This window comes from Pongo abelii, chromosome 20, assembly GCF_028885655.2.
Source record: "Pongo abelii isolate AG06213 chromosome 20, NHGRI_mPonAbe1-v2.0_pri, whole genome shotgun sequence".
In the NCBI taxonomy this organism is placed as follows: domain Eukaryota; kingdom Metazoa; phylum Chordata; class Mammalia; order Primates; family Hominidae; genus Pongo; species Pongo abelii.
The window spans coordinates 62,389,295-62,412,010 of record NC_072005.2 but is presented as its reverse complement, the minus strand read 5'-3'; the positions used below and the strand labels follow the sequence as shown (position 1 = coordinate 62,412,010).

The 22,716-nt window shown below is 42.4% G+C and overlaps 2 protein-coding genes across 2 annotated transcripts; both read right to left on the bottom strand.

The window, feature by feature from the left end:
* Positions 1-1,985: 1,985 nt before the first annotated feature.
* On the bottom strand, positions 1,986-3,383 carry LOC100433247 (ret finger protein-like 4A). The gene is made up of 2 exons (XM_002829815.4): positions 3,098-3,383; positions 1,986-2,590 (listed from the first exon to the last, which is right to left on the bottom strand). The coding sequence occupies exons 1-2, from the start codon at positions 3,381-3,383 to the stop codon at positions 1,986-1,988; spliced, it is 891 nt and encodes a 296-aa protein (XP_002829861.4).
* Positions 3,384-13,797: 10,414 nt separating this feature from the next.
* Positions 13,798-15,198, bottom strand: LOC112131615 (ret finger protein-like 4A). Its single transcript, XM_024241670.2, has 2 exons — positions 14,913-15,198; positions 13,798-14,402 (listed from the first exon to the last, which is right to left on the bottom strand). The coding sequence occupies exons 1-2, from the start codon at positions 15,196-15,198 to the stop codon at positions 13,798-13,800; spliced, it is 891 nt and encodes a 296-aa protein (XP_024097438.2).
* Between the last annotated feature and the right edge of the window lie 7,518 nt (positions 15,199-22,716).

Here is a 22,716-nt window from a genome sequence, read left to right as displayed (position 1 = left end):
ATTTGAAGAACTCATCCACATATATAAGAATAAAATTGTATCTTTACATCAAACTGCATGCATGAATCAACTCAAAATGGAGTAAAGAGTTAAATGAAAGACCTGAAATGGTAAAACTATCAGATCAAAACACAGGGGGAAACATCTAAGAAACTTGTCTGGGCAAACGTTTTTGATATAAACCCTAAATCACAGGCAACAAAAGCAAACATAGACAAATGGGATTGCATGCATCACATTTAGAAGCTTCTGCACAACAAAGGAAACAAGAAAGTGAAGAGACAATCTACACAGTGGGAGAAAATATTTGCAAACCATACATCTGATAAGGGGTTAATATCCAGAATACATAAGGCACTCAAGCAAGAAAACAAATAGATGAATTGAAAAATGGGCTACGATGGGTATACAGTTTCCATTTTGTAAGATGAAAAGATTTCTGGAGATGAATGGCAGTGATGGTGGTAAGATGAAAAGATTTCTGGAGATGAATGGCAGTGATGGTGGCAAAATAAGATGGACATAATAAATACCATTGAATTTTACACTTAAAAATGGTGAAGATGGTAAATTACATATCCTTTACCACCATTTGTTACGAAATAAAAGACTGAATGAAAATTAATAGTATTCTGTGGGATCATATCAAGTGATACGGTTTGGCTCTGTGTCTCCAGCCAAATCTCATGTTGAATTGTAATCCTCAGCGTTGGGGAGGGACCAGGTGGGAGATGATTGGATCATGGGGACGGATTTCCTCGACGCCGTTCCCATGACTGTGAGTGATTTCTCACAAGATCTGACGATTTAAAAGTGTATGGCACTTTCCCTTTTCTCTCTTTCCTGTCACTATGTGAAAAAGCCACTTGCTTCCCCTTTGCCTTCCTCCATGATTGTTCAGTTTCCCGAGGCCAACCAGTGATGTTCCCTATGCGACCTGCAGAACCATAAATTAATGAAACCTCTTCTCTTCATCAATTACCCAGTCTCAGGTAGTTCTTTATAGCAGTGTGAGAATGAACTAATACAGAATATTGGTACCAGGAGTGGGGCACTGCTATTAAGATACCTGAAAATATGGAAGCGACTTTGGAACTGGGTAAAGGGCAGAGGTTGCAACCATTTGGAGGGCTCAGAAGAAGACGGGAAGATGTGAAAAAGTCTGGAACTTCCTAGATTCTCGTTTGATGGTTTTCATCAAAATGCTGACAATTGAATTGCTCTTAGGGAAGTAACTTAAAGTAGAAATTAAGGTGACCGATTATGGTATTTTCTTCCTATTATAAGTTTCCCACCAAGCTTCAACTGCGTCTAGAAATTTTGTAAATGTGTGCTTTTCATTCAACTCATGATAGCTGTAATTTCCATTGTAATTTCATATTTGATCATTTTATTTACAAGTGGTTATTTCATTTCCATGTAATGAAATGAAATTTATGGATTTCTTCCAGTTATTGACTTCTAATTTGACTCTGTGGCCATCATAGAAGAGGGTGTACAGTATTTCAATTTGAAAGGTAATGAGTTCTCTCTAAGACCACACATATTTGTGGCAAACACTCAGTGTGCACTTCAAATGAATGTCAGTGTTCAGTTGTTGCATTAAACTGAATACATAAACATGTATAATTTTGCTATATTCGTAGGTTCTTATCATTTGAAATTCAGTTACTGTGTTGGGTCCCATACAAATTATTATTAAGTTCATCACTTCCATAGCACATAGTACACTAATCTTGCAGAAAACAGAAAACATTGGCAAAGGAATCTGAATTTTCAAAATATTTATTGAACAGAAATATAAACAAAAGCCCCAAAGAATATAACGTGACAAACTTTAAGTACAATGTCATTTTCCCCTAATTCATATAATTGATTTCTGTTCATGGTTTACAGAATGATGGCTCTTTCCCTTCTATCGCTTTGTAGCTATGTATATCTAGCAGAAAAGTTCTTAGCTATGGTTATGGGCACACAGAAACTTCCTAAAGATGATTCTGTTGAAATGTTGATTGACTTTCCCCAAAAGAAACTGGGGCACTGCCACTGGCTGGATTGATCACAGAACAGATACTCAGGATGCTCTGATCATCTTGAGTTCCACGTTTATGAGCAAAAAATGGACGCCATGGCTCGCAAACAGGAATTTTGCTGAATGTGTAGATATGGCACCCATCACTAACATTGTAAAAGGAAACGGACCTCATACCTACATCCAGGAAAATCCCCACTCTGTGCAACGGGGAACACACCCAGAGACGAGTCATAGGCATAGTGCTGGCAGCAAAGATCTTTCCTTTTCTGCAACCCACAGTCAAGAAGCCGTGTTCTGAAGAAAGCACAATCTTCCCCTGTCGGTTCACAGATTCCTTGCACACGCGCACATCCCATACTTGACTGGTGCCCACGTCCACCTCCCAGTAATGGCGGCCGGAAGTGAAGCGAGGGGCGCCCAGGACGCACAGTGCAGCGTCGAATCTCTCAGCTTGCTCCTTCCTATTCTGGTTGACATCCCCGCTTCGTAAACTCCTCAGGTCTTCAGAAATGATGAGATAGTTGCTGGCTGTGTCCACATCCAAGGTCATATCCACTGTGGAAATAAGAAGCAGTAGTTCAGCAAACACACACACTACAAACTCCCTCTGCCCTTTTACTGCAAACACTTAGTTACGTTATTCACTTTCACTTTTATTCTCCTTTCTCTCCCAAATCAAAATTTCCTGGGGAAACCTGTTTGGCCACCTGATGAGGTTAAAGTTTATCTATAGATTGCATGAATACGATAACTGTAACAAGTCTACCTGATTCATATTAGAAATTCCTTTGGAAATCAGTTAGTGGATAACTGGATTAAAATTATTTTTCCATTTAGCACGTATGATACATGAAAGAAGACAGGAGCTTGCTCTCCAAAGGATTGTACAAACTTGCACAGATTCCATGAAAATCTATACACAAAGGTGAGAACTGTTGAGTGTGAAGCATGCAAGTTTGACATGCTAGATATCTGCTACTGCCTATGTTTAATGAAGAAATGTTTGAAAGTCGTTTGCCCAGTGCCTTTTATGGGTTGTGGCAGGTCATGTAGATTCCTTACCTTGAAATTTCCTCATCCTTGGGTTCATTGTTAGAATAGATTTCAGCTTGGGCTCTAGTTCCTTGATGATGGGAACCAGCGCCCTCAGCTTGTAGTGGGGCTTGATGTCATCCTTCTGAGAGACCACAGAGCAGAAGCCGCACAGTAAACCTTCCCCATCGGGCTCCTTCTGGAGTGAATTGAGGCACTGGAGGCAGCAGACACATCCACATTTCAGTTGCACGGGTTCTTCAAGGTCTTTTAGACAGACAGGACATCTAATGATTTGTTTGAAGTGTTTAGCCATGGCAAATGTCTATAGAAAACAAAAAGTGAACATAGTATTAGAATTTCCATGAGCTGAATGAACAGCTGATAGTGCTTGGGACTTTTATCTTCACAAGCGTAGAGCTATCATGGCACGATACTTAAAATCACTACTGCTAGTGATGAAGACACAACATGAATACAAATGTCAATGACTCGAGACCCTGAACTTCTAATATCTGTGATACCCAATGGAATAAACGGCATGATTCACCAAAAGACTTTGAGTTGGAATAGTAAAGGAGTCTACACCTGAGCTGTTTGATATGGTAGCCACCAGTCACAAATGGCTGTTGAGACCTGAAATGGGGCGTATCTGAATGGAGATGTGCTGTGAGCCAAATACACTTTCAGTTTTGAAGACATAATGGGGAAAAGAGAATGTAAACTATCTGCTTGAGAACGTTTAAAGTTGCTCACATGTTAAATGATTCTATTTTGAGTTAAAATTCATCAGGCTTGTTTTGTTATGTTTTATGTGACTACCAGAAAACAAATTGACAATTACATATATGGGTTATCTTCTGTTTCTATTGGACAGTGCTGGAGTCCATTTGAAGACCTTCTACTTCCCCAACTGTGCAAACTGGATGTGGTGAAAAACCTGGTAGCACACCAAAAGGACAAGACACAAAATACAAATAAGTTGTACCAGGTAAAACTGAATCTTCTGCACAGCAGAAAAAAAAAGAAAAAAAGCAAAAAACAGAACTGAAAAAAAAACAAACAAGCAGCCATATATATGACAATGGTTTAATATCCAAAATATATAAGGAATTTTTTCAAGGCAATAGCAAAAAGAAAAAAACAGCCAAAATAATCCAATTTCCAATGAACAAAAACCGAAGCAGACATTTCTCTGATAAACACACACCAATGACCAGCAAGTACTGAAGAACAAGCTCCACTTCACTCACCATCAGAGAAATGTAACTTAAACTGAGGCAGGAATACTGTGTGTTCACAAGAGAATCGAGAACATATCCAGTGACAATTTCACATAAGACCAAAACGGTGCCTGTTAAAATTAGCCACTTGTCATTAAAATTACAAGGACAAGGAGGACCCTGAGCTGATGAGGTGCTACAAAAACAGGAGGGAGTTAACCTGGTTGAAACCATTACCACGGTAATTACCATGGTCATCACCACACTAAATCACACACTCTGCATTGTCACGGCTGACCCCAGCTTGCCCATATGTAGTATCAAAATGGGTACCACACCAATTCCAAAAACTCTGCTTTTTTCTTAGAAAACCTAATGATTAGTTCACCTCCTAATTTGAAGGGCTCATAAAAATAAAAAAGCCGAACTCCTATGCACGCCACCAGCTCTCAGAATCACACCCACACTTCTCTCCTAAGTGTGTGCTTTTGCTCTGGAATAGAAACTTCTTGCCTTTCACTTCATTCTGGCTCATCCCTGAATTCGTTCTCCTGACAGCATCAAGAACATGGAAACTGGCTGGGACTGGGGTGTCTCTGGCATCCGGAGACCCTCCTGAGCCCTCCAGCAACAAAACCGCCATAAGATATTACCCCACCACTACTAGGATGGCTATGATGAAAAAGACAAAAGATAAGTGTTGGTAAGGATGTGGAGAAAGGGTAACCCTTGTACACGGTTGGTGGGAAAGAGAATTGGTACAACCACTAGAGAAAATACTAGGGAGGTTTCTGAAAACATGAAGAATAGAACTGCCTGTGTTCCAGCAACCCTACTTCTGTGTTTATACATGAAAGAAAGAGGTCAGCATGTCAAAGAGATATCTAGACTCTCAGGTTCTCTGCAGCGTTATTCACAATAGCCATGGAAACAACCCCAGAGTCTGTGGGAGAAAAATGGATGAGGAAATGGTGATACATACAATGCATTATTGTACCATAAAAAAGAAGGAAATCCTGGCATTTGCACCAATGTGGATGAAGGCCGAGGGCGTTATGGGAAGTGGAATAAGTGAGACTGAGGGAAGTGTACACTGTATGATCTCATTTATGTGGAATCTGAGGTGACTGATCTCACAGAATCAGAAAATAGCCACTGCACAACAGACTGCGCGACACAGCGAGACCCTGTCTCAAAAAAATTAAATAAATAATGAATCCCCATCCTGGAAGAGGTAGCTCCCAGCGTCCAGCCGGATCTTTTCTGCAATAGCAATTTAAACAAACTTTGCTTTTTATTTCTTTCCCTTTCTCTTTCTGAAATAAAAGGAACAAAAACCCGAAGGAAAAAAAATCAGAAAACAAGAGAAGAATGATGGTTGCCAGGGGTTGTGGGAAGGGGAGAATAGGAAAACAACGCCAAACCCGTAGGAAAACCTGATGTTGAATAACGCAGCCACCGAACCTCTCTCCATCATTTCAGAAAGTCAACCAAATTCTGATGAAATGCAAGCAAATGGAGATTGTCATTTCTCTAGTCTTGGTATGGAAAATCTAAGACTTACCTAACCGTCACCAGGGCAGAGGTCCCATTCTCTTCCAGAAATACAGTGTGTCTGTCATGGAGTTGGCCTCAGACAACACTTGTGGAATCAAGAAATTATTGCATTCCCCTAGACTCTCATACGCCTTTTGTAAAAATGAATTCCATAAGATTGAACTCACCTCTCCTTCTGCAGTTTCTCCCCTGGCCTCCTGTTGCTTCTGCGGACAGCTCAGATCTGGAGTGAGAGCTGGCTCCCAGGGGCTTTTATACGAGAGGGTCTCTCCACCCACCTTAGACACACCCACCGCCTCCTTTTTCATCCAATCAGATTCTGATTTAATTCTGGCATCATTGAGATTGTTACTTTTGGACAGCTTTTTATCATAAGGGAAGACGATTTTGTTTTCAGTGCCATTTTTTAATTAACAAGGACAAAATATTGCCATGTAATAATTTTTAGATAAGATCTTGAATATTATGCCTATTGATTAAAATTTGGAAATTAATTAAAATCTTAAAAATTGGGGTGACATTTAAAATTCCTCTAAAATGAATGGTGTCACTTTCAAAGACTTTTTGGTTATAAATGTAACACTTTTTCACATGTCAATAAAAGAGGTGAGTTCAACCTACTCAGAAGTTGTTACTAATAGGACACTCCACAGACCACACTCAACTCTCAAAAACATTTTCTCTATAATGTACAGATTCTAATTAAGAAGCTTAGAAAAGAAATCCCAAAAATGTTTCCAGACAATCAGTCAGCCAGTGAAAGTCCTGTTTTACTTTTTAGTTATAGCATCTAAAATTAAAGCTAAAAGCTATTGTTACAATCTTACTGTTTCCCTTACATCACAACATAAATGAAATGAAATTAATTTCTTTTTCAAAAATGTTCAAAAATGGGTTCCTCATGTATTAAATATATGATAGGTGATCAGAGTTCATGGATAAGAATGTAAAAGTGGGAGACTGGAGGTAGGGTGGAAAAGGACATAATCACATTAACGTGATGAAATTAATAGTCTTTAATTTAATCATCTCCATATTAATCGTTCTCTAGTGATGGCTGGATTCTCTTCTTTCATATTCAAAGCCAAGGCAGATCTCAATTCCTTTTGTCACATGAAGGCAAATTGAGAAACACGAAACTCAACGTTGTGATGCGTATATTCTCTCAAATCCTTGCACATTGCATTTCTTCACTGATCGGGATCTATAATATAATATGCCACACGTATGTCCATGTATACACACATACCGTATCTACACATATGCATGCAGAGAGAAAATGCTTATCTCTTCTTGCATAATTGTAATTAGTTTATTTTCCTATATAAATCCTTTTAAAATAGACTCACATTTATGGGAGTAGTTATTCTCCAGCTTGTAATTTTATGGACCCATGTTCATGGAGCACTGATCCCTAACATCTTTTACATTTTATCTGCTTTCAGTAAGTCCTGAACAAAATTTATGTTCTCTTTCAGAATACCAGGTGGCCTCTGTTGTTTAAACCACCAAGCCCAGTGGGTTGACTTGCCTCTGGAATATTCTCCCAAAATATCTTTCAGCCTGGAATTGCATTCATGCTCACGTCTTCGGGGAGGTGTTCTTCCATTCAGAATTACAGAATAGCGTATTAGGATTGCCGGCACACACTTTCAACATCTTTTCCAATTGCATCTTTTCACAGAAAGTAGCTCTGCTGGCTTCTATTAAGACACTGGTAAAGATTTCCTTGCCCGCTCTCATGTACACTTCAGTACTTTAAGGGTCTTCTGTGTTTGAATAAACCTGTCCTTCAACATCCCAGTCAGCGAGGGCTGTATTCTCCATGCCCTGTCCCTGCAGGCGTGTCACAGAACCAGACATAAATGGTTGGCATCGGTGGCTTCTGATCCCCAGGACCTGTTCACTGTACAAGCAGACTTTTCTTTTTCTTTTCTTTAATTATACTTTAAGTTCTGGAGTACACGTGCAGAACGTGCAGATTTGTTACATAAGTATTCGTGTGCCATGTTGGCTTGCTGCACCCGTCAACCCGTCACCTACATCAGGTATTTCTCCCTAATGCTATCCCTCTCCTAACCCCCACCCCCCGACAGGTCCCAGTGTGTGATGTTCCTCTCCCTGTGTCCATGTGTTCTCATTGTTCAACTCCCACTTATGAGTGAGAACATGCGGTGTTTGGTTTTCCAATCTTGTGATAGTTTACTGAGAATGATGGTTTCCAGCTTCATCCATGTCCCTGCAAAGGACATGAAGTCATCCTCTTTTATGGATGCATAGTATTCCATGATGTATATGTGCCACATTTTGTCTTTAACAATGAAGAGAAGCTCAGAGTTTCTGACAACCCAGGGCTTGGCTCAGTTTCTAAAGGAAACTGTGTTCCTTTCTCTCATTGTCAGTGTTGGCACGGTAAACGGCTTTGAGGTGAACCCGGAAATCCTGGTCTCACCCTGAGCCACTGCCCAGCACGCAGCCACACTGTCAGTCCAGCCGCGGCATGGATGAGGTGTCTCAGAACCAGGCAGGACATGTTATTGCTCAACCGTGGCTCTGAATTCTTTTGTTCACGATTCCTTCGGTTCTGTGTTTTGCCCAGAAGATGAGGAAGCACTCTCGTGGGTCGTCTAGTCACCAAGTTCTGTGAGGAGAAGTGTCAGTCAGGATGAGCTGAGACCACAAAGGAGAAAAAACAGAATTTTTGCAAAATAGTTTCCTTAAGTCCAAACAAAACAAAACAAAAACAGAAAACTACAGCCCACAAGTATAACACAAAAAAAAAAAACCTGTGACGTTTGAGAATCTGATCTGCGTCTGCCACATAAAACTTCCAATTTTCAACAAAAAAAATAGCAGGCACACAAAGAGAACAGAATATCTACAACTCACAAGATGAAAGAAATGTCTATGAGAACTCAAGACATTGGGCTTCCTCTCCACAGACTAAATTACTTGTCTAAGGAGGACCAAAAGAACTACAGGAAACAACACGCAAAGAACTGAAGTCAATTAGAAGAATAACACCTCACAGAATAGAAAATATCAATAACCAAAGAGAAATTTTAGAAATGAACTAATTAGAAGTTGAGGGGCATAAAGTAAAATAACTGAAATGAAATCTCACTACAGAGGTTCCACAGAAGTTTTTCCATTTCTTTTTTTGTTTTTACAAATGTCATTAAAATCTAATTGAAGGCTAGGCACGGCGGGTCTTGCGTGTAATCCCAGCATTTTGGGGAGACGAGGCGGGTGAATCACTTGAGACCAGGAGTTCCACACCAACCTGACCAACATGGAGAAAGCTCGTCTCTACTAAACATACAAATATTAGCCCACCATGGTCGCACACACCTGTACTTCCAGCTACTTGGGAGTCTGAGGCAGGAGAATCACGTGAATCCAGGAAGCAGAGGTTGCGGTCAGCCGAGATTGTGCCACTGTACTCCAGCCTGGACGACAGAGTGAGTGAGTCTCCAACTTGAAAAAAAAAAGACTAATTAGAGTAAAACAATCTTCACCAATGAAATGTATAAATTTTCATGATTCCTCTTTTTCTATCATAAAGACACATGCACGTAAATCTTCGTCACAACACCATCCACACTAGCAAAGACAAGGAATCAACCTGGATGGCCATGAGTGGTGGACTGGATAAAGACAATGTGGCCCGCATACACCATGCAATACTACACAGTCAAAGAATGAAACCATGTCTTCTCCAGTAACACGGATCCAGGTGGAGGCCACTGTCCTAAGTGAAATGACATGGGAACAAGAAAGCAAATATCACGTGTTCTCGCTTAGAAGTGAGAGCTGAGCACTGAGGTCACATGGACACAAAGAAGAGAACAAGAGACACTGGGGGCAACTCGAGGGTAGAGGGTAGGAGGAGGGCGAGAATCAAAAAACTACCTCTCAGGTACTGTGCTCATTCCCTGGGTGATGAAACTTTCTGTACACGAAACCCTTGAGGCGTGCAGATTATCATGTCGCAAAAAGCTGCACATGTACCATCATGAACCTGAAATACACATTGGAAGGAAAAAAAAAACAGAACTTAGTAAAGGAGGGAAAAAGATACAGAAAACGACATATGATTCAGGAACCAGCAGCATCAGCTGCTCTTGTCAGAAATTTCTGGGCTCTTCTCAGACATCCTGAGTCTCAGGAGATCCCAGAGGTGTAGTACCAGAATGCACATTTTAATAAAATCCTCAGATAATTTAACAAATATTCAAATTGTAGGCCAGTGCTGCCTGAAGAAATATAACATAACCCGCATGACTCCTTGTAAATGTACTAGTAGCTGCATTCAAAAACATATAAAAGACCTGGTGAGATTAACTTCAGTAATATATTTCATTGAACCCGATACATACAGAATAGCATCCTTTCCACTAGGTACCAGCTGCATTTCTCGTGCTCCAGAGCCACTAGTGCCTACCCTGTTGGACAGCACAGGGCCAGGGCATGACCTGAATATGACATTTTCTTAAAAATCTCCAGGTGGTTCTGTACTCAGAGGCAAGAACCACTGATGCTCAAAGGTGCGTACAATGTTAGGAGCCAGAATCCAGCTAATATCAAGTGAAGAGGCTTTTGCCCAGTTGCTGTTCCCTAGGCCCTTCGTGGGGAGGGTCTAGGTGGGGCAGACACTTTACCTTGGAACTTCCAGCATCCTTGGTTCAGCTGTAGAACAGATCTCAGGTGTGGCTCTAGTTCCTTGATCGTGGAAGTTGGCTTCCCTGGTTGATAATTGATCTTGATCTCATTCTCCGAGTGACCATGGTACAGAAAGGGCACGATACACCCTCCACGTGGGGCTCCATCTTCAGTGAATTGACGCAGCTGATGTATGTACATCTCAAGAATACAGGTTTCTCGAGACAGGCCAGGCAGTTCAGACATCATTCTTCTCACGAATGTTCAGCGGTGACTGCTGCCTGGGGGGAAAATGTGCCTCTTCGTGGAAATTCCACGAGACGAATGAACTGGGGTTCTTTAACTTTCGGGATTGTGTACCTACTATGTGATATCCCTTGTACCAGGCAGTACGGGTACAGACATGAAGAGTCATGGCTGCTGACTTCTGAATTTCAAATGCTAGCTGGAATGAAGAATATCATTCATTATTCCACATAGAGTTGAAGTGGTAAAAGGGTCTAGACCCGGGCTGTCCAATATGGTGGCCACCAACAGCATGTGGCTAGCAACTCCCTGAAATGGAGTTTATCTGAATTGAGACATACCATGACGATAAAATGCACACAAGATTGACATGATGTGAGATGAAAAAAGTCGTCATTCATAGCTGTTTAATATTGGTTCCATGTTAAAATGACAAATATTTTGGATATTAAAATTAATTCAACATATTTCTTTCCATTTTCTTTAGTGTATCTAGAAAACTTATCATGACATATATGGGTCACAGTCTATTTCTTATGAACAGCGCTGGTGTAGACTCAAAGACCCTGCGACTCCCCCTGCTGGTCTCATATGGCTGTGGGAAAAACTAACGGGACCTGAGAAATTGAGTAAGTTAATGGCTAAAACTCAACTCACCAGCGTCCTGAAGAGTCTTTGAAGCTATGATTTGATTAAGGAAAATGAAGGCCCTTGTCAGTTCACCAGCCTGGGTTTTGAAATTGAAGTCCTGCCAATAGCTGCCAGGGCAGAGGGCTCAGGGCACACACTGTACCTGGCATGGATTTCACTTCATGGCTTCACACAACACTTGCTGAATTAATAAATTACCCAATTCCCTGCACTTTGCTCTCTCTGCCCTTTGCAGAAATGTAAATTATATAGAATTGGATTTACCTTTCTTCTATTGTGGCTTTTTTTCTTTTTCGGCTTCAAACCTTCTGAAATAATTTGGTTTTGGAGTGACATCCACGGGCAAGAGGCTTTTCTTGAAGAGGGTACCTCTTCCCACCTTAATCACATCAGGCCACACCTTCTTCATCAAATCATATTTTAATTTAGGCAGAAATAAGTGTTTTACTAATGATATAGAGAGAGGTTACCACAAATGTTTTGGCTTAAAATGGAAACCCACGTTTATTATGAATTCCTTCCTTCCGTCAATTTTTTTTTTTTTTTTGAGATAGGGTCTCACTCTGTTGCCCAGGCTGGAGTGCAGTGGTGCTATCTCGGCTTCACGCAACCTCCACCTCCCAGGTTTAAGGGATTCTCCTGCCTCAGCCTCCCAAGTAGCTGGGATTACAGGTGCCCAGCACCACGTCTGGCTAATTTTTGTCTTTTTAGTAGAGAAGGGGTTTCGCCATGTTGGCCAGGATGGTCTCGAACTCTTGACCTCAACTGATTAACTCACCTCTTCTTATTTCCTTACTTCCTCCTACCTTCCTCAGCCTCTAATAACCACTGCTCTACTCTCTATTTCTGAGATCAAATTTCTTTTAGATTTCACATATAAGTGAGACCATGGGATATTTTGGCAGTGATGTTGGCAAAATAATATGGACCTAATAAATACCATTGAATTTTACACTTAAAAACGATGAAGATGGTAAATTATATATACTTTACCACCATTTGTTAAGAAATAAAAGACTGAATGAAAATTAATAGTATTCTGTGGGATCATATCAAGTGATACGGTTTGGCTCTGTGTCCCCAGCCAAATCTCATCTTGAATTGTAATCCTCAGTGTTGAGGGAGTTACCTGGTGGGAGATGATTGGATCATGGGGACGGATTTCCTCCACGCCGTTCCCAGGATGGTGAGTGAGTTCTCACAAGATCTGACGATTTAAAAGTGTATGGCACTTTCTCTTTTCTCTCTTTCCTGTCACTATGTGAAAAAGCCACTTGCTTCCCCTTTGCCTTCCTCCATGATTGTTCAGTTTCCCGAGGCCACCCAGTGATGTTCCCTGTGTGACCTGCAGAACTATAAATTAATGAAACCTCTTTTCTTCATCAATTACCCAGTCTCAGGTAGTTCTTTATAGCAGTGTGAGAATGAACTAATACAGAATGTTGGTACCAGTTGCGGGGCACTGCTATTAAGATACCTGAAAATGTGGAAGCGACTTTGGAACTGGGTAACGGACAGAGTTTGCAACCATTTGGAGGGCTCAGAAGAAGTCGGGAAGATGTGAGAAAGTCTAGAACTTCCTACATACTTGTTAGGTGGTTTTCATCAAAATGCTGACAATTGAATTGCTCTTAGTGAAGTAACTTAAAGTAGAAATTAAGGTGGCTGATTATGGTATTTTCTTCCTATTACGAGTTTCTCACTAAGCTTCAACAGCATGTAGAAATTTTGTAAATGTGTGCTTTTCATTCAACTCAGGATAGCTGTAATTTCCATTGTAATTTCATCTTTGATGATTTTATTTACAAGTGGTTATTTCATTTCCATGTATGTGAAGAATTTATCGATTTCTTCCTGTTATTGATTTCTAATTTGACTCTGTGGCCATCATAGAAGACGGTGTATAGTATTTCCATTTGAAAGCTAATGAGTTCTCTCTAAGACCACACATAGTTGTGGCAAACACTCAGTGTGCACTTCAAATGAATGTCAGTGTTCAGTTGTTGGGTTCAACTGAATACATAATCATGTATAATTTTGCCGTATTCCTAGGTCCTTATCATTTGAAATTCACTTACTGTGTTTGGTCCCATTCAAATTTTTATTTAGTTCATCACTTCCATAACACATAGTACACTAATCTTGCAGAAAACAGAAAACATTGGCAATTGAATCTGAATTTTCAAAATATTTATTGAACAGAAATATAAACATAAGCCCCAAAGAAAATAACATGACAAACTTTAAGTACAATGTCATTTTCCCCTAATTCATATAACTGCTTTCTGTTCATGGTTTACAGTATGATGGCTCTTTCCCTTCTATCCCTTTGTAGCTATGTGTATCTAGCAGAAAAGTTCTTAGCTATGGCTATGGGCGCACAGAAACTTCCTAAAGATGATTCTGTTCAAATGTTGATTGCCTTTCCCCAGAAGAAACTGGGACACTGGCACTGGCTGGATTGATCACAGAACAGATACTCAGGATGCTCTGATCATCTTGAGTTCCACGTTGATGAGCAAAAAATGGACGCCATGGCTCGCAAACAGGAATTTTGCGGAATGTGTACATATGGCACCCATCACTAACATTGTAAAAGGAAACGGACCTCATACCTACATCCAGGAAAATCCCCACTCTGTGCAACTGGGGACTCACCCAGAGAGGAGTCATAGGCATAGTGCTGGCAGCAAAGACCTTTCCTTCTCTGCAACCCACAGTCAAGAAGCCGTGTTCTGAAGAAAGCACAATCTTCCCCTGTCGGCTCACAGATTCCTTGCACACGCCCACATCCCATATTTGGCTGGTGCCCACGTCCACCTCCCAGTAATGGCGGCCGGAAGTGAAGCGAGGGGCGCCCAGGACGCACAGTACAGCGTCGAACCTCTCAGCTTGCTCCTTCCTATTCTGGTTGACATCCCCACTTCGGAAACTCCTCAGGTCTTCAGAAATGATGAGATAGTTGTTGGCTGTGTCCACATCCAAGGTCATATCCACTGTGGAAATAAGAAGCAGCAGTTCAGCAAACACACACACTACAGACTCCCTCTGCCTTTTTACTGCAAACACTTAAGTACGTTATTCACTTTCACTTTTATTCTCCTTTCTCTCCCAAATCAAAATTTCCTGGGGAAACTTGTTTGGCCACCTGATGAGGTTAAATTTTATCTATACATTGCATGAATACGATAATTGTAATAAGTCCACCTGATTCATATTAGAAATTCCTTTCAAAATCAGTTAGTGGATAATTGGATTAAAATTATTTTTCCATTTAGCACATATGATACATGAAAGAAGACAGTAGCTTGCTCTCCAAAGGATTGTACAAACTTGCACAGATTTCATGATAATCTATATGCAAAGGTAAGAACTGCAGTTGAGTGTGAAGCATGCACGTTTGAGATGCTAGATATCAGCTACTGCCTGTGTTTAATGAAGAAATGTTTGAAAGTCGTTTGCCCAGTGCCTTTTATGAGTTTTGGCAGGTCATGTAGATTCCTTACCTTGAAACTTCCTCATCCTTGGGTTCATTGTTAGACTAGATTTCAGCTTGGGCTCTAGTTCCTTGATGATGGGAACCAGCGCCCTCAGCTTGTAGTGGGGCTTGATGTCATCCTTCTGAGAGACCACAGAGCAGAAGCCGCACAGTAAACCTTCCCCATCGGGCTCCTTGTGGAGTGAATTGAGGCACTGGAGGCAGCAGACATACCCACATTTCAGTTGCACGGGTTCTTCAAGATCTTTTAGACAGACAGGACATCTAATGATTTGTTTGAAGTGTTCAGCCATGGCAAATGTCTATAGGAAAAAAAAGTGAACATGGTATTAGAATTTCCATGAGCTGAATGAACAGCTGATAGTGCTTGGGACTTTTATCTTTACAAGCATAGAGCTATCATGACACGATACTTAAAAGCACTACTGCTCGTGATGAGGACAGAACATGAATCCAAATGTCAATGACTCAAGGCCCTGAACTTCTAATATCTGTAACACCCATTGGAATAAAGGGCATGATTCACCAAAAGACTGAGTTGAAATAGTAAAGGAGTCTACACTTAGCTCTTTGATATGGTAGCCACCAGTCACAAATGGCTACTGAGACCTGAAATGGAGAGTATCTGAATGGAGATGTGCTGTGAGCCAAATACACTCTTATTTTGGAAGACATAATGGGGAAAAGAGAATGTAAACTATCTGCTTGAGAACGTTTAAAGTTGCTCACATGTTAAATGATTCTATTTTGAGTTAAAATTCATTAGGCTTGTTTTCTTATGTTTTATGTGACTACCAGAAAATAAATTTACAATTACATATATGGGTTATCTTATGTTTCTGTTGGACAGTGCTGGAGTCCATTTGAAGTCCTTCTACTTCCCCAACTGTGCAAACTGGATGTGTTGAAAAACCTGAGAGCACACCAAAAGGACAAGACACAAAATACAAATAAGTTGTACCAGGTAAAACTGAATCTTCTGCATAGCGGAAAAAAAAGCAAAAAACAGAACTGAAAAAAAAAAACAAACAAACAGCCATATATATGACAATGGATTAATATCCAAAATATATAAGGAATTTTTTCAAGGCCATAACAAAAAGATAAAAAAGCCAAAATAATCCAATTTCCAATGGGCAAAAACCAAAGTAGACATTTCTCTCAAAAACACACACCAATGACCAGCAAGTACTGAAGAACAAGCTCAACTTCACTCACCATCAGAGAAATGCAATTTAAACTGTGACAGGAATCCTGTGTGTTCACAAGAGAATCAAGAACGTCTCCAGTGACAATTTCACATGAGACCAAAACGGTGGCTGTTAAAATTAGCCACTTGTCATTAAAATTACAAGGACAAGGATGACCCTGGGCTGATGAGGTGCTACAAAAACAGGAGGGAGTTAAGCAGGTTGAAACCATTACCACGGTAATTACCATGGTCATCACCACACTAAATCACACACTCTGCAGTGTCACGTCTGACCCCAGCTTGCCCATATGTAGTATCAAAATGGGTACCTCACCAATTCTAAAAAATCTCTGCTTTTTTCCTAGAAAACCTAATGATTAGTTCACATCCTAATTAGAAGGGCTCATAAAAATAGAAAACCCGAACTCCTTTGCACGCCACCAGCTCTCAGAATCATGCCCACACTTCTCTCCTAACTGTCTACTTTTGCTCTGGAATGGAAGCTTCTTGCCTTTCACTTCATTCTGGCTCATCCCTGAATTCATTCTCCTGACAGCATCAAGAACCTGGAAATTGGCTGGGACTGGGGTCTCTCTGGCATCCAGATAACATCCTGAGCCCTCCAGCAACAAAACCACCATGAGATATTACCCCCCTCTGCTAGGATGGCTATGATCAAAAAGACAAAAGATAAGTGTTGGTACGGATGTGGAGAAAGGGGAACCCTTGCACACGGCTGGTGGGAAAGAAAATTGGTACAACCACTACAGAAAATAGTAGGGAGGTTTCTGAAAACATGAAGAATAGAACTGCCTGTGTTCCAGCAACCCTACTTCTCCGATTATACATGAAAGAAAGAGGTCAGCATGTCAAAGAGATATCTGCACTCTTAGGTTCTCTGCAGCGTTATTCACAATAGCCATGGAAACAACCTCAGAGTCTGTGGGAGAAAAATGGATGAGGAAATGGTGATATATACAATGGATTATTCTACCATAAAAAAGAAGGAAATCCTGGCATTTGCACCAATGTGGATGAAGGCCGAGGGTGTTATGGGAAGTGAAATAAGTGAGTCGGAGGGAAGTAAACACTGTATTATCTCAGTTATGTGGAATCTGAGTTGACTGATCTCATAGAATCATAAAATAGCCAGTGCACTCCAGCCTCGGCGACAGAGCGAGTCCCTGTCTCAAAAAAATTAAATAAATAATGAATCCCCATCCTGGAAGAAGTAGGTCCCAGCATCCTTCCAGATCTTTTCTGCAATAGTAATTTAAACAAATTTTGCTTTTTATTTCCTTCCCTTTCTCTTTCTGTATTAAAAGGAACAAATACTGAAAAAAAAAATCAGAAAATAAGAGAAGAATGATGGTTGCCAGGGGTTGTGGGAAGGGGAGAATAGGAAAACAATACCAAACCCATAGGAGAACCTTACGTTGAATAATGCAGCCACCAAACCTCTGTCCATCATTTCAGAAAGTCTACCAGATTCTGATGAAATGCAAGCAAATGGAGATTGTCATTTCTCTAGTCTTGGTATGGAAAATCTAAGACTTACCTAACTGTTACCAGGGCAGAGGTCCCATTCTCCAGAAATACAGTGTGTCTGTCATGGAGTTGGCCTCAGACAACACTTGTGGAATCAAGAAATTATTGCATTCCCCTAGACTCTCATACGCCTTTTGTAAAAATGAATTCCATAAGATTGAACTCACCTCTCCTTCTGGAGTTTCTCCCGAGGCCTCCAGTTGCGTCTGCGGACAGCTCAGATCTGGAGTGAGAGCTGGCTGCCAGGGGCTTTTATAGGAGAGGGTCTCTCCACCCACCTTAGCCACACCCCCCCCCTCCTTTCTAATCCGATCAGATTCTGATTTAATTCTGCCATCATTGAGATTGTTATTATTGGATAAGTTTTTACCATGAAGGAAGACGATTGTGTTTTCAGTGTTATTTTTTAATTAACAAGGACAAAATATTGCCATGTAATAATTTTTAGATAAGATCTTGAATATTATGCCTATTGATTAAAATTTGAAAATTAATTAAAATCTCAAAAATTGGGGTGACATTTAAAATTCCTCTAAAATGAATGGTGCGACTTTCAAATAGTTTTTTAATATAAATTTAACACCTTTTCACACTTCAGTAAAAGATGTGAGTTAAACCTACTCAGAAGTTGGTACTAATAGGACACTCCACAGACCACACTCAACTCTCAAAAACATTTTCTCCATAATGTAAAGATTCTAATTAAGAAGCTTAGAAAAGAAACCCCAAAACTGTTTCCAGACAATCAGTCAGCCAGTGAAAGTCCTGCTTTCATTTTAGGTATAGCATCTAAAATTAAAGGTAAAAGCTATTGTTACAATCTTACTATTTCCCTTACATCACAACATAAATGAAATGACATTCATTTCTTTTTGAAAAATGTTCAAAAATGGATTCCTCTTGTATTAAATATATGATAGGTGATCAGAGTTCATGGATAAGAATGTAAAAGTGGGAGACTGGAGGTAGGGGGGAAAAGGATTTGATTACATTAATGTGATGAAATTACTCGTCTTTAATTTAATCATCTCCATAGTAATCATTCTCTAGTGATGGCTGGATTCTCTTCTTTCATATTCAAAGCTAAGGCAGTTCTCAATTCCTTTTGTCTCATGAAGGCAAATTGAGAAACACAGAACTCTATGTTGTGATGCATATATTAATTCAAATCCTTGCACATTGCATTTCTTCATTGATCGGGATCTATAATATAATCTGCCACACGTATGTGCATGTATACACACATACCGTATCTACACATATGCATGCAGAGAGAAAATGCTTATCTCTTCTTGCATAATTCTAATTGGTTTATTTTCTTATATAATTCCTTTTAAAATAGACTCACATTTATGGGAGTAGTTAGTCTCCAGCTTGTAATTTTATGGACCCATGTTCATGGAGCACTGATCCCTAACATCTTTTGCATTTTATCTGCTTTGAGTAAATCCTGAACAAAATTTATGTTCTCTTTGGGAATACCAGGTGGCCTCAGTCGTGGAAACCACCAAGCCCAGTGGGTTGATTTGCCTCTGCAATATTCTCCCAAAATATCTTTCAGCCTGGAATTGCATTCATGCTCATGTCTTGGGAGAGGAGTTCTTCCATTCAGAATTAGAGAAGAGCGTATGAGGATTGCCGGCACACTGGTGGGGTTGGTTTGGGTGTTAGATACTTTCCACATCTTTCCCAATTGCATCTTTTCACAGAAAGTAGCTCCGCTGGCTTCTATTAAGACAGTGGTAAAGATTTCCTTGCCCGCTCTCATGTACAGTTCAGTACTTTAAGGATCTTCTGTGTTTAAATAAACCTGTCGTTCAACATCCCAGTCAGCGAGGGCTGTATTCTCCATGCCCTGTCCCTGTAGGCGTGTCACAGAACCTGACCTAAATGGTTGGCGTCGGTGGCTTCTGATCCCCAGGCCCTGTTCACTGTAAAAGCAGTCTTTTCTTTTTTTTTTTTTAATTATACTTTAAGTTCTGAGGTACATGTGCAGAACATGCAGGTTTGTTACATAAGTATACATGTGCCATGTTGGCTTGCTGCACCCATCAATAGACTTTGCTCTCTCTGCCCTTTTTAGAAATGTAAATTACATAAAATTGAATTTACCTTTATCCATTGTGGCTTTTTTTTTTCGGCTTTTTTTTTTTTGGCTTCAAACCTTTTGAAATAATTTGGTTTTGGAGTGACATCCATGGGCAAGAGGCTTTTATTGAAGAGGGTAACTCTTCCCACCTTAATCACATCAGGCCACACATTCTTTTTTTTTTTTTTTTTTTTTTTTTTTTTTTTTTTTTTAAATTTATGAAGTATTTATTGATGATTCTTGGGTGTTTCTCGGAGAGGGGGATATGGGAGGGTCATAGGATAATAGTGGAGAGAAGGTCAGGAGATAAACACATGAACAAAGGTCTCTGGTTTTCCTAGGCAGAGGACCCTGCGGCCTTCTGCAGTGTTTGTGCCCCTGGGTACTGGAGATTAGGGAGTGGTGATGACTTTTAAAGAGCATGCTGCCTTCAAGCATCTGTTTAACAAAGTACATCTTGCACCGCCCTTAATCCATTTAACCCTGAGTTGACACAGCATATGTTTCAGAGAGCATGGGGCTGGGGGAAAGGCCATAGATCAACAGCATCCCAAGGCAGAAGAATTTCTCCTAGTCAGAACAAAATGGAGTCTCCTATGCCCACCCCTTTCTACACAGACACAGCAACAATCTGATCTCTCCTTCCTTTCCCCATTTCCATATGGGAAGTGAGGAGCGCCTCTGCCCAGCCGCCCCTTCTGGGAGGTGAGGAGCGCCTCTGCCCAGCCGCCCCGTCTGGGAGGTGAGGAGTGCCTCTGTCCGGCCGCCCTGTCTGGGAGGTGAGGAGTGCCTCTGCCTGGCCGCCACCCGGTCTGGGAGGAAGTGAGGAGCACCTCTGCCCAGCTGCCCCATCTGGGAAGTGAGGAGCGCCTCTGCCTGGCTGCCACCCCCTATGGGAAATGAGGAGCGCCTCTGCCCGGCCGCCCACTCTGGGAAGTGAGGAGCGCCTCTGCCTGGCCGCCCACTCTGGGAGGTGAGGAGCGCCTCTGCCTGGCCACTCCGTCTGGGAAGGGAGGAGCGCCTCTGCCCGGCCACCCCGTCTGGGAGGTGAGGAGCGCCTCTGCCCGGCCGCCACCCCGTCTGGGAGGAAGTGAGGAGCACCTCTGCCCGGCCGCCCCGTCTGGGAAGTGAGGAGCGCCTCTGCCCGGCCGCCACCCCGTCTGGGAGGAAGTGAGGAGCACCTCTGCCCGGCCGCCCCGTCTGGGAAGTGAGGAGCGCCTCTGCCCGGCCGCCACCCCGTCTGGGAGGAAGTGAGGAGCACCTCTGCCCGGCCGCCCCGTCTGGGAGATGAGGAGCACCTCTGCCCGGCTGCCCCATCTGGGAAGTGAGGAGCGCCTCTGCCCGGCTGCCACCCCGTATGGGAAGTGAGGAGCGCCTCTGTCCGGCCGCCCCGTCTGGGAGGTGAGGAGTGCCTCTGCCCAGCCGCCACCCCGTCTGGGAGGAAGTGAGGAGCACCTCTGCCCGGCCGCCCCCTCTGGGAAGTGAGGAGCGCCTCTGCCTGGCCGCCACCCCGTCTGGGAGGAAGTGAGGAGCGCCTCTGCCTGGCTGCCCCATCTGGGAAGGGAGGAGCGCCTCTGCCCAGCCGCCACACCGTCTGGGAAGTGAGGAGCGCCTCTGCCTGGCCACCCCGTCTAGGAGGTGAGGAGCGCCTCTGCCCGGCCGCCCAGTCTGGGAAGTGAGGAGCGCCTCTGCCCGGCCGCCCAGTCTGGGAAGTGAGGAGCGCCTCTGCCCGGCCGCCCTGTCTGGGAGGTGAGGAGCGCCTCTGCCTGGCCGCCACCCCGTCTGGGAGGAAGTGAGGAGCGTCTCTGCGCGGCCGCCCCGTCTGGGAAGTGAGGAGCGCCTCTGCCCGGCCGCCCCGTCTGGGAAGTGAGGAGCGCCTCTGCCCGGCCACCCCCTCTGGGAAGTGAGGTGCGCCTCTGCCCGGGCGGCCCCGTCTGGGAAGCGAGGAGCGCCTCTGCCCGGGCGGCCCCGTCTGGGAAGCGAGGAGCGCCTCTGCCCGGCCGCCCCGTCTGGGAGGAGAGGAGCGCCTCTGCCTGGGCGGCCCCGTCTGGGAAGCGAGGAGCGCCTCTGCCCGGCCGCCCTGTCTGGGAGGTGTACCCAACAGCTCCGAAGAGACAGCGACCATCGGGAGCGGGCCATGAGGAAGGGGGGGGAAGTGTGGGGAAAGGCCACACATTCTTAATCCAATCATATTATATTTTAGGCAGAAATAAGAGTTTTACTAATGATATAGAGAGAGGTTACCACAAATGTTTTTGCTTAACATGGAAACCCACATTTATTATGAATTCCTTCCTTCTGTCAATTTTTTTTTTTTTTTTGAGATAGGGTCTCACTCTGTTGCCCAGGCTGGAGTGCAGTGGTGCTATCTTGGCTCACTACAACCTCCACCCCCCAGATTTAAGTGATTCTCCTGCCTCAGCCTCCCGAGTAGCTGGGATTACAGGCGCCCACCACCACGTCTGGCTAATTTTTGTATTTTTAGTAGCGAAGGGGTTTCACAATGTTGGCCAGGATGGTCTCGAACTCTTGACTTCAACTGATTAACTCACCTCTTCTTATTTCCTTACTTCCTCCTACCTTCCTCAGCCTCTAATAACCACTACTCTATTCTCTAATTCTGAGATCAAATTTCTTTTAGATTTCACATATAAGTGAGACCATGGGATATTTGTCTTTTCGTGCCTGACTTATTCCATCTAACATAATGTCCTCCAGTCGTTAAGTGAAATAAGCCTGGCACAGAAAGACAAACTTCCCACTTACTTGTGGGAGCTAAAAATTAAAGCAATTGAACTTATGGAGACAGAGTAGAAGAGTGATTACCAGAGGCTGGGAAGTGTAGTGGAGGGGTCTTGGGGCGAAAGTGGGGATGGTTAATTGGTATTAAAAAATAGAAACAATAGGACTTAGGATTTGCTAGCACAACCTGTTGACTATAGTAAAAAATAATTTAACGTACATTTACAAAATAACTAAAAG